At 37.7% G+C, this 17,910-nt stretch overlaps 1 protein-coding gene across 1 annotated transcript in view; it reads right to left on the reverse strand.

The window, feature by feature from the left end:
- PIBF1 (progesterone immunomodulatory binding factor 1) overlaps window positions 1-17,194 on the reverse strand; it is an 80,838-nt gene extending 63,644 nt beyond the window's left edge. The window contains exons 1-4 of the mRNA XM_009884211.1: window positions 16,943-17,194; window positions 16,015-16,115; window positions 12,100-12,298; window positions 5,939-6,058 (exon numbers count right to left, since the gene is read on the reverse strand). Of these exons, the coding sequence (XP_009882513.1) occupies window positions 5,939-6,058; window positions 12,100-12,298; window positions 16,015-16,115; window positions 16,943-17,194 (672 nt within the window). The remainder of the gene's footprint in view (window positions 1-5,938; window positions 6,059-12,099; window positions 12,299-16,014; window positions 16,116-16,942) is intronic.
- Window positions 17,195-17,910: the final 716 nt, after the last annotated feature.

The raw sequence follows: 17,910 nt of genomic DNA on the forward strand, positions 1-17,910 counted from the left end.
TCAAGATACAGAGCACTTTCAAGGACATGAATGAGGTCCTGGGAATTAACACCAATAAATAAAAATAACTTAAGTAAGTCCTCAAACCTTAAAAAAACGTAAGGACAAATAGTACTTCCTCACATGGAACATTATTGTGATGATCCTGCCAACAATGAATGTTTTATCTTCAGCTTCTTACTAATTTTTGCTACTGCAAGAGTAGTAATGCAGACAGAGGAAGTGGTTAAAACAAACCAACCTGTCCTATTCAAGATGAGTAGGCGAACATTACCTGAAGAAACTGTTAACAGAGCTGTCCAAGAGACCCAGTATTAACCGGTACAGGTGGTTTCTACAGAGCACGTGAAGCAGTCCCTACCAAGAAGTGTTTCCATTTGGTTTACAAACATTGTTGACGGAAGTTTCAAGCAAGAAGATTCTGAACTTGCCTGATCTGCACCATTTAAAACCCGAACCAGTAGAGAAACTAAAGATCTAACAACAGACCCCAGTTTTATGATAATACTGTTGTCCTCCATCTGGAATGAATAGCAACTTATAGCAGTTACCAAAATGAACACCTACCTAAATTTCAAGTACAAAAACTGGGTGTCACACAATACATGGTAGGGATTAGTTGATCTTTCAAAAAGCCTTTGGGGATAAGAAGATAAACGACTGAAATGCAGGGAAAAAGACTCATGAGCCAATCAAGCAGGAGTAGCATGACTTCTTCATGCTGTCAACAGATAAGCCTGTGGAAGATAGTGATCCTGCTTTTAAAAAGCTTCTTTAAAAGAACTTCACCTTTGAAGGATCACTTACACAAGCCAGCACTTTCTGTTCATATCCTAAGGTACCTAAGGCCCTAGGCAAATGTAAAGCTACTCTACTACTTTGATGTGAAAACCAACTCCCTCGAGTTATTTGGATGAGGTGCTGTTATTTAGTAAATATGACATTTTTCTTCAATCTGTTTAAATAGTATGCATTCAAAAATTATCAGTCAATACATTATTTATTTGAATACAACTGCCCAAATGTCAGGAAGAAGTTATACATAACTGGATGAATAAGACATCTCTTTTAGTATGTTGATAGGAAATTGGTAATCTGCCAAGGACTGTAGATGGGGCACTATCTGTCACTAAAACTTATAAACAGAAATGCTGAGCTACTTCCAAAATAGGGAAGCTCTGCGAGAAAGGTAAGAAATAAAAGCCTTGGCATAAGGGCCTCTATTGCAAAAGAAACTGGGGGGAATAAAAAGCTCTTTCTCTCTGGATCTGAGCTGACGAGAATCTTCAATGAAATATTCTCAGATGAAAAGGAACCTGGAGATCATTGCATTAGAGACTAGAATTAAGCCATTTGGTCCTTCTGAGCAGCAACTAGCAGTCTATATGAGCCATAGCTATAAATCAAAAGAGGTAGAAAAACACTGGATAGAAAAGGGAACTTTTAGATACGTATGCTTTCTTGAGTCTTGGAAACGTTGGAACTGCTGCCCCAAGCTAATAGTTATTGGTAGAATATTTTTCTTTGCAGCTTTTTTCCTGAACAAGATAAATACGAACAATAATGAAGGAAAGAAGGCACATATCCCACTTAAGACTGAGGCCTCATCTGTTTTTTCTAGAGAGAGACATGAAAACCAAGTAATCAAAGCACTGCTTAAAAGAATTGGTGTCAGAGGGTTCTAGAGTGGAGTCTTTAATTACACATGTGCAAACTTCAGAAGAAATCTTACAGAAGGCAGTCCTTTTGGAGTAGCAACAGTAGCCTCCATTTTTACAACATCGATACATCTAGTGCCAACTGAGGCTTTGAGTGCAATAGCTTAGCTCATTCTTTGAAGACTATAGATATGTTTTTCCTACAGCTGCGAAACATTATCACAGAGAAAATTGTTAGGTATTTCGAGCAAAACCTGACAGCTACTAATTCCAATTCAGAGACGAAGTCTTAGAAGAGATCTCTGTCCTACATACATCCAGCTTTGTCTTTAGGCTAACCATAGCTTTTGGAAAACTGTCGTACTATAAATTTGATTGCAAGTCCTGAAGGCAACTTTATAGAAAAAAAAAAAATAAAGAAAGAAAGAAAGGAAGCCCTGATAAAACTGTATCAAGACCAAATTCCAGGAAAACATTGCCAAGAAACTCATCGCCAGAAGAAGCAATACTTAATCTTCTAGAGCTACAAAGAAAAGCAGAATTTCCTTCTCAGACTCTCTCCCAGCCTTTAGAGAAACACAAGTAGTAAATTACATCTGTTTGAGGGAAGGTTCTAACCACTTTGGAAGCAAACAACTCTGAAAATAGTACACTGATGTTCAGGATGGGAACACACACATCAGAAGCTGGGTTTGTTTCTGGGAAGCTCCTGGTAGTACAACGCCATGGCTGGACTTTCTTGTCTATCTGTACCTCCAAAGGTGGTGGTGGCAAGATTATTTGAAGTACTGAGCACTGTAAAAGGAGGACTGAAATGAGTCTGTACTATACACTTGGTAACAGATCACTCAGCACTGCAATACAGGAACATTACCTTTACCAGTTGCACCGGCTCCCCTCAGTCTGCTGCTGCTACACCTAGAATCAGAGGAACTGCACTGGTCTAAATCAGATGCAACAATTCTGTACAGAGCACCATTAATTTTATGGTAGTACTGTAGAACCACTTATACTGACCACTGTAAAAAAACACAAGGTAGTGACAAAGATGTTTTGATACTAGCTGTGTTTATCAGATTATGTTTCAGTGCTAGAAATCAGTCTTCACACACTGTTTTCTGCTACCAGCTGTCAGAAGCAGCTCTCCACCCTACTGGGTCTGTGTTACAGATTCAGCAGGTTTTGATTAAGTGCTAACTCAGAACAGCAACAATCAACAAGAGAACTTTGTCACAAAGTTGTAGAGTTTTAGTGGTGTTACTCGTCAGCATACTAAGAATTAAATGAATGCTAACAGAGGCAGATGCGCCTTTAGGATTTTCTGACCCTTCTGAACAACAACAAAATTTCCTATACTTAGTGTACAAATATGGGTGACAAACATTTGAAAGGTGTCTTTTATGTCCTGAAGTCAGAAACAAAATGTTTTCTAATATAAATGAAATAATGAATTGCCTAGAGACAAAGAACGCGTGGATTAGTTAAGTCTTCGAAAATTAGTTTCTACAAGGCTACAATGACAATCCAATTTTTACGGAACCAAGCTTCCTAGCTAGTACAGCTGGATGCTTATAAACTCAGTTGGCTGAGAGGCCACAATACCAGGCCACTGCACTCACTTTTGTGTCAGGCTACATGTGTTCTGCCAGTAAGTTTTATTTGGCTTTGGGTGTCCCTGTCCCCCCCAGCAGAAGAAAAACAAAACAAAACACCCAAACAAAACAAAAGGCAGCATGTAACAAAAAAAGATTTAGTGGTTTTGAAGACCTGATTTTATATAACCAATGCTCAGCCATATCCCCTCATCGTAATAGTGTTCAGAGAATAGAACTGTGCTGCTTTGCTTTCGCATGAAACAGTACATAGAGGCTCATGATAAGACAAAAAATAGTAATCTAAGTGTCTTAGATTCACACTCCAAAAAAGAACAGCAATGAACGTTTATTGTAGGAAGTGGTTTATTCTCACGGGGGGGGGGGAAATGACACAACAACGACACCAACCGAGAAAAAAGAGATTGTCTTAACTTCAGTGATGACTGTATTTCAAAAGTCTGTATTAATAGTTTCCTAAAGAAATTTTAAACCCAGAACAGACATGTTGGTGATAAACTATGTAGAGGACCGGAATATTGCAATTGCTGGAGAAAATTTTAAATTTAAAGAACACTGGATGGGAAACCAGAAGAAGGATTTGAAGAGTGTAAGTTACCAGATAACAGGCAAGGAACTTGAGCAACTATGTTTCATGTAGCTGCAAATAAAGAATGATTGGAATACCACAAAAACAGTAAAAGAACAGTGTAAGAGTTTAAGTAAGACTCTGAATGAAACTTTATTTCCTACTGATAAACCTCCTTGCAAAAAAGCTCGATCTTATCAAAGGAGCTCAAATAAATAAGTTACCCCAACAGGACACCTTGTAACCACTTATTTGTAAACTGCAAAAGATGCGTAGGTATGTTAGCTTTAGCGTACTAAGTATATTGGAGATTCTAAAGTACCTTCACATATTGATGATGCTCCTCTTACCTTACTATAGGAAACATCCTGAGATGCCCTGTTATGGCGACACTCATCAAGTCACTAGGTCAAATCTGAACTAGCCCAAAACAAAATACAGAGACTTTTAAGTCTCTCTATAGATAAAATACCTCATATCAGGTCACATTTCATTAAATATCCAAAACACGTCACTCCTATGAATAACAGATAGGGTGAAGACTTGGGTTTGGAGGTTTTTTTATGCATATGAAAGAACTGTAGTAAGTGATCTTATCTGAATCTCCTCCCTATTTTTTTTTTTTAAACAAGGTATTAATTCTTATTAGTTGTCTCTCCTTTTAAGCATGATCATGCAAACAGGATATAAACATTCAAAGAACCACCTCTGTTCAACACAGACAACATTCTAGTGCTTTCTCATCAGCATCAAAAGAAAAGCACAGCAAACTTCAAACTTTGAAAAATAAATCAGTGGGAAAGGTGGATACTGCCACCATGTGGTATAAGAACAACAAAATTAGAAGTTTCAATATTAAGGTTGATGTACCAAGAAAATTGTTTCTTGCACAACTTTAATTATTGTAATCTACTATCTTGTTAAATTGCTGCAGCAAAAATTAACACAGGTGTCAGTCAAATCTCAGAATGCTGAAATCCTCTTATAGAATTTTATTAAATCAGAGCATACGAAATGTACAATGAAGGAAAATGTTCATGTAAATAAAAGTTAACAGGATTAATTTAATTTCAGCTATGACCAGAGATCATGACACAAAATAATGCTCAAGCACATAAATGCATGAATTTTATTGACTATTTTTTCTAATTCTATCAAAAAGAGAAATGAAAATAATATGAATTTCACAAGATAATCCTGTATAACGAATATCTCTTTACACCCAATTATTCCATAAGTAAATTTCAAGCAAAAAAAAAAAAAAGATGTGGTAACTAAAGAATAATTTCAGAAGTAGTAAAATGACAGTGGTATTTAAGTCCCTGCTGGCCATGACTTGGATAAATATACTCTGGGTAGCTGAAACTGTCTTATCATAACTCTAGATTTATTCAGAACTAAGCTAAAATACAAACCATCCTATCTGTATACATATTAAGAATACTACGAATATTCATAAATACCTTAAAAACAATATTATTCTTATACTGTTTCAATTGCTTCTCTCTTTGAAGATGAAAATTAAACATATTTAGATAATTTGTTTCTCTACTTCTGATGTTTACACCTCACCTAAAAGCAAATTATCTTTTTCTTTAGTACGGAAATAAATAGGAAAATTAAAATATAAAAAGTTGCAAAACATAACAGAAGATACAACTCCAAAGAATTAAAACTGCATTTTAATATCATTAAAACGGAAGACCAGGCAAATTACTACCAAGACATGATCAACTTGAAAACTATACACTGAGCCATCATTGTGTCTTCAACTACTGCTGGGACATATCTCTTGTCTTGGCTTCCCCATCTTGAACCTTGCCCTCACAAAGCACAACATAGCTGGTAAGAGTCTATCCTGATCAGTCTCATGAGCAAATCTTGCAGGGTAGCCATAACATAAAATTAGCTCTTATGCAAGGAGATATATATATATCACGTTTCCCCTCTCCCTCCTTCCCCGCCTCCTCCTCCCCAAAGTAATTTTTATATAGCAAAAAAGCTTTTATATCTTATACATGAATAATGATTTGGAGAATGAGTTTTTCACTATATATATTTACATAGTTTCTTAATTGAGATAATTAAGCTGCACAGACCTCTGTCAGACACTTCAGTTGGGATTTGTACCCACTTAGTTCTTCTGTTAGGCTCCCCTTTTTCATCTGTAGATCATTTAGCTCTTTTCTCAAGGAATGGACTACTTCATAGAATCGGATCTAGAAGAACAAGATATATATTCAAATTTGAGACTAGCAAAACTGCAATCACAGAACTACAATCCCCAAAACAAATCAGCTCAACATTTCATAGCAATAATTCACCAAATGATTTCTAGTGCATACCAGGAACGTGGTTGGGGCTGGGGGGTGGCGGTGGGGAAATATTAAATCAAACACAGTGTCTTCCTTTAGCCTTTGACAGCAGCAGCTAAGAAATAATCAATTTATGTCTGGCACTGAATTAAAAAAAGAGGAATAAAGCCAAAGCTATACATTACTATTCAAATAAGGCAGCTCCCAGTCAGGCTGCCCGATTAAAAAATACAGCTACTAATGGACCACATGGTCTCACCCTCCTACTTGTGCCAACTCTAGAGCCTATTTGATTAACAGTATAAAAAAAAAAAAAAAAAAAAAAAAAAAGCCTATTTAGCAATAAACCAACTTAACTTGCTAACTTTCCCCAAGCCAATATAAATTTTTATGTGGTGCATAGAAATGGAGAGAGATTAGTTTTGTTTTCTGCCAGTTCAGTGTGCTGAATCTGCACCACGAAGCAAGCGCAGGAAGCGGGAACAGCATATAACCAGGAAGAACCGTAACACACCTCCCGCACGCACTTTCAGCTCTAACACGTTACTATATGGGTTCAAGTGCATCATGCAACTAAGCCTCTGAAAGACTCTACTCTGCTAAATTAACACTGAAAAAAGTCTTGTAAAAGACTTAAAAAAAAAAAAATAATCTGTAACATATACTCCTCTCTCTTCCCTCACTCCAGTCATAGGCATAGTCTCAGACAAATAAGTCTCAGATCCATAAAACTTTTCCAGAGCGTTTCTACTGAACAAGAAAAAAAATAACAGAAAACAGTAGTAAAACCACAAAGTCAGCATTAAAAAACAAAGAGACAAAACAAAGAAGAAAGAGTTTTTCTGATACACACCCACACACACGTATACAGAGGTTATTACTCCCAGATTAACTTGATACCTTAAAATGTTTGTTTTGAGGGATGAAAAGAGGAGAATAGATAATTAAGCACTATTTTCATGCAAAAGCTACTCCATACCCCTCCCATCATTAATACTATGTTTGATATACAATTAAAGAAAAAAATACAAGCAAGAAAGCACCGATAAAGTAAGCATTCAAGAGCAAAGCTGTACTACACTTCCATGCAGAAGGAAGACAGGTCTCTGTTTTGCTACCTATAAATAGCAGAAGACAAAGAAAAAGTTCCAGGTATATTCCAAATAATTGACAGCATACAATTCTAAAAAACACAGAAGTCGTGGAAATTCGCAATGTAAACATAGGTGTAGTTTGCTTTATACAATAAAGGAGGTGTGCAATATGACTGGAAGATTAGTATTAACTCATAAAAGTAAAATTTTCTAAGTAGTGGTAGGATTTTTTTGGTTTTTGTTTTCAACTTTTTCCAAATACTATGCTTGCTAAAAGTTACAACTGTTTGAATTTGTTGTACTCAACAAGAGAACTCCACTTTCCATCCTTACCTTTAGATGCAAAACAAACATAAGCTAAAATAGGACATACGCTATAAATTTAAAGTTACTTTTTACTGAAAAAATGCAAGCTTTCCTGAAATATAGTTGTGATTTTATTCTCGAAGATCGTAACAAGGGATTCTCAATTCATTATGTCTAAGTTTTTACATAAAATGAGCAGAATAAAGGGTGGTTTTTAAAGCTACAATTCAACTAAACCCAAATGAAGGTATAATGATTTTTTTGTTCATGATCTGAAAATTCCAAATGACAAATTGAGCCATCAGATGCTACAGTTAAAACTATAAATTGACTTTTTGTTCTGGGAACTAAACTAACTGCATATTATTGCCTTATTTTACTGCTTCATTACTATTGCTTTCTTGCAGTATTCTATTCCTTCAATATTTAAGGAGCTTTTTCATGTCCATCTGTGAAATCACATTGCTTCTAATGCGTTTGCACGAAATTAAACAGCGAAGTTAGTTTTGTGGATTCTTTCTAACTTCTGAACTACAACAAGCTTCATCTACTTCCTTAGGAAAAAAAAACAACCACCAACTTTAGAAATGTGCATGCAAAGCAGCAAGTACAATTTTAGTCTCTTAACTACAGCTTCCACTGACTACAGTTTTAATTCTGTTTGGATTCTTTAAGGAATTGTCCGATTACATTTGAAACCGAGCAACTGAATTTCAATCAAATCCTCTTTCCCCCTCCCCAAAAAAAGGGATATTTTTTTTTCCCCCTCAAAAAAAAAACCCTTGCCTGTCATTAATTGTTAACTATTTAAAGCTTTGTAGGTTTTTTTTTTTTTAAGCTTAAACTTTTTAAACTTAAAGCTTTTCACTTAAGTTGTTGTATTTTTACTGCAATTTCCCTAGGAAACCTAACTCACACCATCATGCCACATTTACTTCCCAAATCACAACAACCCTAAAACAGATTACCCAGTATCAAACCAAGATGACATTGTATACAGGTATCAAGGATAAACCTATCTGCACAGCATCTCCAAGAAAAGATCAATCCACAGTAATAAAAAAAATGGAAATGAATGCAGCAGATGAGGGGAAGGTTGTACCAGAAGTGCAACTGTTATTGTTACTTAGCTTGCTTGATGACCAATAAACACTCATGTAACTCAGCAGTCAAAGCACACATTGCCTCTTGCCAAATCAATATAGCAGAAACAAAAATTACTGTAATGGGATTTCAGAAACAACTACATATCTTAAAAATTACAAATTTATATAGAAATGCTGTAAGGAAAAAGTTACCACTTTCCAGGCAATTCTTAAAAAACTCTTAACATGTGCCCACTACTTTTTACGGAAAACTAGAGTTAAGCTAAAAATGGGTGGGTGCAGAGGAAAAGAAAGTTGGCTTCTGTTAAAAGAAGTTATGTGAAAGTAGTTGCATCAGTTAACTGCCTTCCTTAAACAAAGAGCAACTAAGCTGTAGTTAGCAAAATGATGCAACTGAAAGACATGGTGATTAAAGTTGGATCAAACAGAATTTACAGATACCATTTTTAAACAACTTGGTAAAATATTTTTAAAGGAGAGTACATAAAAGTCTCACCTTACCAAACAAATTCAGTGATTCAGCTGCCAAGCACCAGTTCAAAGACCTGAAGTGTTCTAATATTTGCATATACTGCTTCTAAAAAACCCTTCTTATAAATGGTTAAAAAACCTAAATTTTACATATAAATTCAAAACAAAAAAAGCATGATTTTAAGAGAAAGATGCTTAAAACATCATTTTTCATTTGTCATCATCCCTAGCATTAAATATTGCTTAGTCTTTGCTCTAACATGTCACTATTGCGCCCCTTTGTGGAAGAACAGTGAAAAACATCTCACATTTGTTTTAATTCTAGTATTTTAAACTTGCAATATATCGATACACAAAATCTGCATTTAAGCATTTCCTGCTGTTTGTCCAGTATACCAGGTTTCAAAAAACGTATAAGCATTATATATACATTTACTTCTGTCCTATCCTAGAGAATTTTAAGGCAGTATTTTATAATTGATAAATAGGAAAAAGAGTCTGGAAATCTCTTGCTCAGATTTTCTGTAAGCAGAACTCTTTCTCACCAAGGAGAATTTTACCCTAGTATCAGTAGACTATACTATTAATCTGCACATAGACCTGGAGCCAGAGATTTTACCCACCCGAGAAATGCACAATTCTTCCTTAGGTAAGCAAAGCAGCAGACAACATCAGAAAAACTACTTTTCCCTTCAACATGCTTTTCGTAGCCTTCAGAAACCAAATGGATGCATAGACAAGATATGCAAAACAGTTCTGTAGCCTCCCAGCATTTGTATCAGCTGAATAACTCAAAGTAATGATAAACAATCACTAAGCTTAACTTATACTCTCAGGTTCATGCTGATCTTGTTGCCAAAAGAAGTTGAGAGAAGCAGCAAAACCCAGCATCTTACTACAGTGTATCTTTAGAATGTCTTCTCCAGGAAGAAAAAAAATAAAAATTAATTCAGCCAAAAAAGGACTTCTTCAGTAGTAAAAAGTGACACATGTGTAAAGACGAAAGGGGCTTACTGAACACATAAGCAGTGGAGTTTGAGTCACAGACAAAAGTAGCATTTACTGCTGAACAGAAGAGGAAAAGAAAAGTAGATTAGGGGTAGAAGGTGGTTGTTACTCACATCTCCCACGTCATATCTTTTTCAGAGCCCCTTTCTACTCACAAATACAATCTAACCACTCCAGTTGTGCTGTGACAGCTGGCAAAGTTATTAACTCCTGGTATCTGTCCCGCTCAGCTACGGAGCCTTTTGTACTGACTGTCAATCAACTCCTGAAGTCCTGAAGCTTCCTGCACACCAATTTCAAGCAAGCTGACATGAATTTCAGTTTGTGTCAAAAATCTGCTTTGTCGACCATGGTGGTGCAGGAATCAACAAAACCCCCTCAAATACTTTTATAGAAGGCAGCGGGGACAGTAAATATCTATGGTGTAATAACCTAACAGGCCCCAAACTAAGTGTTCTTGTTTATCACTCAGAGCCTTAAGATTTTCCCAGTGCTTATAAAAGTCCAAGTTTTGGAAGTTTTGAAAAGATGTTTCCAAGAACATCCTTTAGATAAAAATGACAAGTTTTACTTCTCTGTACATATCTAGAGCACAGTATACCACGACTTTCACCCAGCAGGAGAACTCATTCATGTAGCATTTATACTTCAACAAATGTACTAAGCTTTTTAACATTGTATTATTTATAGGTTCCTTAATAACTAGCTCTATAGGTAAGTACAATGCTAACACTTTGGTGAATTAAAGTTTACGTATCTAAAACCTCTTCATTCTCAGAAGTGAGCCAGGACACTCTGGATATATCCCATAGCCTGTGAAGGCATTGTCTTTTTATTGCAAGCAGAGTACTACCTCTCCGTCTACCCATAAGCCATAGTTAACAACCTTTGTAAATCAAGAGAAAGAATCTTAAAGTCTACTTTAAGGTACACTTTATCTCCTGCGTTTAGTCAAACAGGAAAGGGCCAGATGGAAAGCATGAGGGAAAGGTAATGTTTGCAAGAGCCATCTACACTTGTGGTTCTGGCAAGCCGGGTTTCAAATTCCTATTTTCAGCCTGCTCTATTTCATATCATCAAGGTGTGCCCACCATTTAATCTTAATAGCCCATTTGCTTCACCCTCTTAAAGTAAATCAGCATCTCTAATCTCTTTAAGACATCAGAGTCTGGGATTAAAAGGTTCTCTTTACTGGAATCCAGTTAAAAAGGACTGATCCAGAAGTATATCTACTGCTGAAGGTTTTTCATTTCTAGTTGGGGAAGAATAAGAATTCCAGAAGCAGAGACTGGCTTCTACTATATGCACATCCCTTTAATTATAAATAAAAGCAATTTACAGCTTGTGGTGGGTTGATCCTGGCCAGCAGCCAAGCACCCATATGGCCACTAACTCACTTGCTGCTTCCAGTGGGAGCAGGACAAAGGAGAAAGGGGGAAGAATAAAAGCAAGAAAACTCAGGTGTCAAGTTTTCTCAACAGTTTAATTAGTGAAGGAAAGAGAGATTAATTTAAAAAAAAATCCACACAAAGACAATCACCCACCACCTCCAACGAGCAGACTGGTGTCCAGCCAGTGTCTGATCAATAACCACCTTGGAAGCTGCCACCCCCTATCTCCTCTTTCTTTTTCTACCTCCAGTTTATATTGCTGACCATGATGTCAGATGGTACAGACTATTTCTTTGGCCAATTCGGGTCAGCTGTGTTCCCTCTCAATCTCATAAGCACCCCTAGCCTGCTCATGGGGGACAGGGAAGGCAGAGTGTGGAAAAGAGAAAGCCTTGATGCTCTGCAAATACTGTCCAGCAACAGCGAACACACTGGTGTGTTACCAACTCTGTTTTAGCCACAAATTGAAAACACAGCAAGATTCAGGCTGCTATGAAGAAAGTAAACTAGTTCCCAGCCAGACTCAGGACACAGCTATATTTTAAACCAATACAAAAAGCAATACTCACAGAAACATATTCAGGGATAGAAAGCTGATCTTCAGGAAGAGACTTTAGCTTCTCATAGCAATCATCTGTTAATTCCAAATCTCGCAAGCTACGACGGATATCTCCAGCCCTCTCCCTTAATTGATGATTCGTTTCCTCCAGTTGCTTCTGTCTCAATAAAATAGTTTCCATTTCTTGTTTCATTATAGCCTGATGCTTTCTTCAAGATTGATTTGAAAACAGAACACATTAAGTCATGAGTAACACAAGTGACAAACCTTCACAATACCCTGCAAGGGAGTGAGTTCTGCTCATTCTGTAGGGGGGGAAATTTACAGAGATATCAGGCAATTAACACAAGAGCATATATCACCATGGTTAAACAATCATATTAGACAGATTATACATAAAAAGCCAGGAACTTCACTGTCACTTCTCAGATTCAGCTTCGTATTGTCAATGACTATCTCCACATACACTGACTTGAATTTATAAATTAGCCTCAATTTACCAATTAAAAGATTAAAAACATGAAAAAGCAGAATATATTTTCACACAAAACCCAAGGAACTAGTAAATCACCAAATACAGCAGTATGTGTCTTTCTAAGTTTCAGCATATACATGCTTATGGCCTATTCCACAGAGAACCCTTCATTTTCTACCTAGTGTAACATACAAAGCTGAGGTCCTTTAAAAAAAACAAACAAACAAACAAACTTCAAAACACAAACACCACTACCCTTAAACAAGCAACTTTACTTCCAGCCTTAAAACACCATCATTACTATTATCACCAGTGACAAGGCATTATACAGCAAGAGAAACTGCACATCACTTAGAGATGCTTCAAAGTGTTTATTTAGACCAAATAAACACTTATTGGGGGTGGAGGGGGCGGCGCTACAGGGCTGGCTTCTGTGAGAAACTGCTAGAGGCTTCCCCTGTGTCCAACAGAGCCAAGGCCAGTCGGCTCCAAGACAGACATGCCACTGGCCAAGATGTCGTGGTTTGGCCTCAGCCAACAACAAAGAACCACGCAGCCACTCGCTCAACTCCCACAGCCATGGGAAAAACTGACAGAAAAAGGCAAAACTCGTGGGTTAAAATACTGCAATTTAACAGAACAGCAAAAGGGAAGATGAAAATAAATCAATAACACATATAAAGGGATATAAAGACACGATTACAGTACCGCAGCGCGCCGACCAGACCTGCACTGCTGCTGCCTACCCCCAAGTGGTGATTGCTCTCCTCTCCCCAGCTAGCTCCTCTTATAGCCCGGGCATGGGTCACTGGCATGGAACACCTGCCCCCTGCCGGCTCCTTGGGGAAATTAACCCCATCCCTGCCGGAACCAGGACACAAGGTCAAGCCCATCAGCGATGGTGGTAGCACCTCTGGGATAACATATTCAAGAAGAGGGGGAAAAAAAAGATGCAGATAAAAACAGCAGAGAGAGAAATGAGAATACATGAGAGAAACGGCCCTATAGACACCAAAGTCAGTGAAGAAGGAGGAAGAGAAGGTGCTCCAGATGCTGAAGCAGAGATTCCCCTGCAACCCATGGTGAAGACCATGGTGAGGCAGGCTGTTCCCCTGCAGCCCATGGAAGTTAATGCTGGAGTAGATATCCACCTGCAGCCCGTGCAGGACCCCACACCAGAGCAGGTGGATGCTTGAAGGAGGCTGTGGCCCCATGGGAAGCCCATGCTGGAACATGTTCCTGGCAGGACCTGTGGACCCATAGAGAGAGGAACCCACACTGGAGCAGGTTTGCTGGCAGGACTTGTAAGCCCATGGAGGACCAACACTGGAGCAGTCTGTTCCTGAAGTGACCCACACTGGAGCAGTTTGTGAAGAACTGCAGCCCGTGTGAAGGACTTATGTTGGAGAAGTTTGTGGAGGACTGTGTCCCATAGGAGGGCCCCCATGCTGGAGCAGGGGAAGAGCCTGAAGAGCCGTTCCTTTGAGGAGCAAGGAATGGCGGAGATAACGTGTGATGAACTGACTGCAACCCCCATTCCCCATCCCCCTGCGCTGCTGGGGGGGGAGGAGGTAGAGAAAATCGGAAGTGAAGTTGAGCCCAGGAAGAAAGGAGGGGTGTACAGAAGGTGTTTTTAAGATTTGTTTTTGTTTTCTCATTACTCTACTCTGATTTGACTGGCAATAAATTAAGCTAATTTTCCCCAAGTTGAGTCTGTTTTGCCCGTGATGGTAATTGCTGAGTGATCTCTCTCTGTCCTTATCTTGACCCACAAGCCTTTTGTTATATTTTCTCTCCCCTGTCCAGCTGAGGGGGTGAGTGACAGGCGAGTGAGGCTTTGGTGGCATCCAACAAGGGTCAACCCACCACAAAGTAACATTAAAAATACTAGCTAGTGCTACATGGCAATGTCTGCCCTACTTGTTTCAAAAAGACAAAAGAAAATCTCGAGTCAGCAAAGCAGTCACACAAGACATTCTGCACAAAGTGTATGATTCTGTTAAACACGGATGAAAAGTGAGGTAAAAGACAGACAGGAAAACTAATGAAAAGACTGGGGATAGAAAAGTAGTTCAACTTTTTTATGCCTATTAATAAAAATTTGCACATCAGTACTTTTTTACTGAGCATTCCTCAGGTAACTCAAGTATGGCCAATATAAAAATATTCCGCTCTGGAGCAAATAAGCATACATGCATTTTTCTGACAGTCAGATGCTCTTAAGTTTAAAGACTTTGCTGTAACTAATCTCAGGTCTGGCTTCACATCCTTAAATCTGTTCCAGGCTTACTACAGCATGTGACTTTGAATTAGTCACATCCTGTAAGCTGGTGCATCCTCTAACAGAAGAAAATTAAGTAATGCTTTTCTTTCACAGTTCTGTTACAGGTGTTACAACACTTAACTGACAAAATAATTTGGAGAAGCCTGCTAGCCAATCTATTTTCAGCTATAGGTTAACTTAAAATGTTTCAGAAAAGCAAGGAGAAAAGTAAGTTTCTACATCATCAACTGAAAGCATTTCTGACCAATAAGGAACCTTAACTGGAAGTACTAAACATTATCCCCTTACCTTTCCCAAGTCATCCAGGCTGCAGAGTTATTAAAAATTGATGGAAATTTAAATTGATGGAAAGTCTGCCCCCCCTACCTAATCCTTTTGCTCTTTACTGGTTTTAAGAACATTCTACTCTTAAGTTCCTATTAAATTTTGAATCCAGGTAACAATAAAACCAAACCATAAACTTCAGCAAGTGAGAGCTTATTTCGTCATTTACTGCTATGTAAATTGAATATGTAAATTCCATTTTTAGAATGGAAATACTAATATAATCTGCAAAAGAAATACTACTCCTGTCATTCATAATAGTTTTCCATTAACTGTTGTCTTGGTTTCAGCTGGAATTGAGTTAGTTTTCTTTCTAGTAGCTGCTATATATTGGATTGAGAAGAATGTTGATAACATTGTTTTAGTTGTTGCTAAGTAATGTTTACATCAGTCAAGGACTTTTTCAGCTTCCCATAGAGCTGAGAGTGATCATAGACAGGACAAGTTGGCTAAAAGAATATTCCATACCATAGACGTCATGCTCAGCACATAAACTGGGTTTGCTGCAGGGGAAGGAATCTGCAATCGCTGCTCAGAACAGGCTGGGCAACCAATTTACATTGCATCACTTTATTTTGTATATTCTTTTGCCATCATTATTATTACTATTTTATTTTTCATTACTGTTCTATTAAACTGCCTTTATCTAAACCCATAAGGTTGGTTTTTTCTGCTCTCCTTTTCTCCCTCTTCTCTTTCCCCTACTGGAGACAGGGGAGTGAGCAAGTGTGTGGTCCTACTTGCTGGCTGGGGTTAAACCATGACAACTGTCCACAAATTAATTTGAATTCATATTAATAAGTTATTAAAGATGAAGCTTTTTTGTTTTACTTCCATCATACCTAGCATCTTCTTGCTGTAATGCCAGCTGAGTATCCAGTCGTAAAGACAACAGCTGCTTTTGATGGATTGCATCATTAAGCTTCTCTTCTAGCTCTTCAATCTAAATATAAAGAACATAAATATAAAATTAAGAAAAAAAGTTACCTTGGTAATTTTTAAAACATATTTGACAAAAAGATCATCTTTAAAGAAAAAAGTGGAGAGCCCAAGGTGGTGGGAAGTACAACAACGATTGTCTAACAAGATTTCTAAATATGCTAAGGCTTCATAAAATACAATATGGATTTTGCCCTAATGAACTAGAAATAAAAAAAACTTAGGTTCTACAATTCATCTTTTTTAGCCAAATAGATACTTGGCCAGCTGATTTCAAATTAGTTTTAAATTCAGAGCAGCAAGCCAATGAAAGCCACAGTTAGTATACAGTAGGTTGTAAACAGAGACTGCACATAAACATGCAAAGCTTTTACATCTTTCTTAATTTCATGTATTTTCATGGAAACTGTATACCACAATCTCCTACTATAGACATGTTGGTATATTCTAGCCACATCTTTATTAATAGCTCACTGAATAGCATTCAGATGACTTTCTAGTATTCTGCAAGTTCAGGTTAAAAGCTCTATTAAGTTGCTTACATCAGTGACAAACTTATTTATCGTTTCTGAAAGAATACAGGCCTTTTCCCTTAGTTTTTAAAAAAGGAAAAACTAATTTGATCCCCTGCCTCCATTTAATCAGTTGGACAAATCAGCTAAGTTTTACATATATTTTGTTTCTTCTTTTTCTCAGGAAAAAAAAAAAAAGCTAAGTGGGCTTCCAGTATGCAATTCACAGTAGCTCTTTTCAGAATCGAAGTTTCTATCCTACTCTGAAAGCATCAGAAACAAGAAAAGATTATATGACAAAAGAAGCAACATTTCTTACCTTGGTCAAATATTCTACTTTCAAGTTGTCAATCATCAAGTTTTTCTGAGACAATTCTATTTTAAGCAGCTGAAGATTATGCAGCAACTCTTTCCGTTCAATCAGCTGCTTGGTGATTTTAACAGTGCCTTCTCTCTCTTCAGAGGAAGAAACATCATCGGTTGGTATTGTGGTTTCTAAGCTAATATCTTCAGACTCCAAGGAACTAGAAATGTTTACTTTCCTGATTTCCTTAGAGCTTTTATGTGACATTTTCTTTCACTATTTGCAAACCTTTTTAAAGTTATACTTTGAGATGAGTCCTCTGAATAATCAGCTGCAGAAAACCAAAACAATTAAGTGAAACACATTATGTCACTACAAGAAATTAACTAGTTAAACAAGACCACTAAGCAATCCTTCTCAGCATCACAATTACGGTTTCGGGGGTTTTTTTTGCACAAGAAAAACATTTTAAGAAGTTCTGAAGACAGCAGTTGCCCGAGGCCTCTCTTCCTAAATAATTAGTAACAAGGGTTTTGACTGCAATAAGCTAAATACTGCTGTGAATCAGGCTTACCAGGGAGATGTTACAGCTAACACAAGACGTGCACCTGCCATTCACAGTCAGATACGCATGCACTGAAAACTCCAGAGACCCTTGAGGCATATAACGTAAGAGAACTTCAAATAAGGGGCATAACACCACCAGCTAGAGGGATATTTTGATACCCACTTTTGTCTTCTCAGAAGAAATAGCTCCGTTGTTCCTACCAGGCCAATTTGCTAGCACTTTCCAAAAGCGAGCTACTTAACAGCCGCTCATACTTTTACAATCACTTGGTACAGACCACAGCTTTTACTTAAGAGGCGCACAGACTAACGCATTGCTGTTCAAAGCCCTACAGAAAAAAAGAGATGCTGCACTCGGGAAGCCCAGGCCAGCGTCAGCCGGGCTACCCTGCGGCGAGGGGCGGCGACCTCCCCGG

The sequence above is a fragment of the Charadrius vociferus genome, unplaced genomic scaffold (genome assembly GCF_000708025.1).
Source record: "Charadrius vociferus isolate BGI_N301 unplaced genomic scaffold, ASM70802v2 scaffold604, whole genome shotgun sequence".
Classification (NCBI taxonomy): Eukaryota; Metazoa; Chordata; class Aves; order Charadriiformes; family Charadriidae; genus Charadrius; species Charadrius vociferus.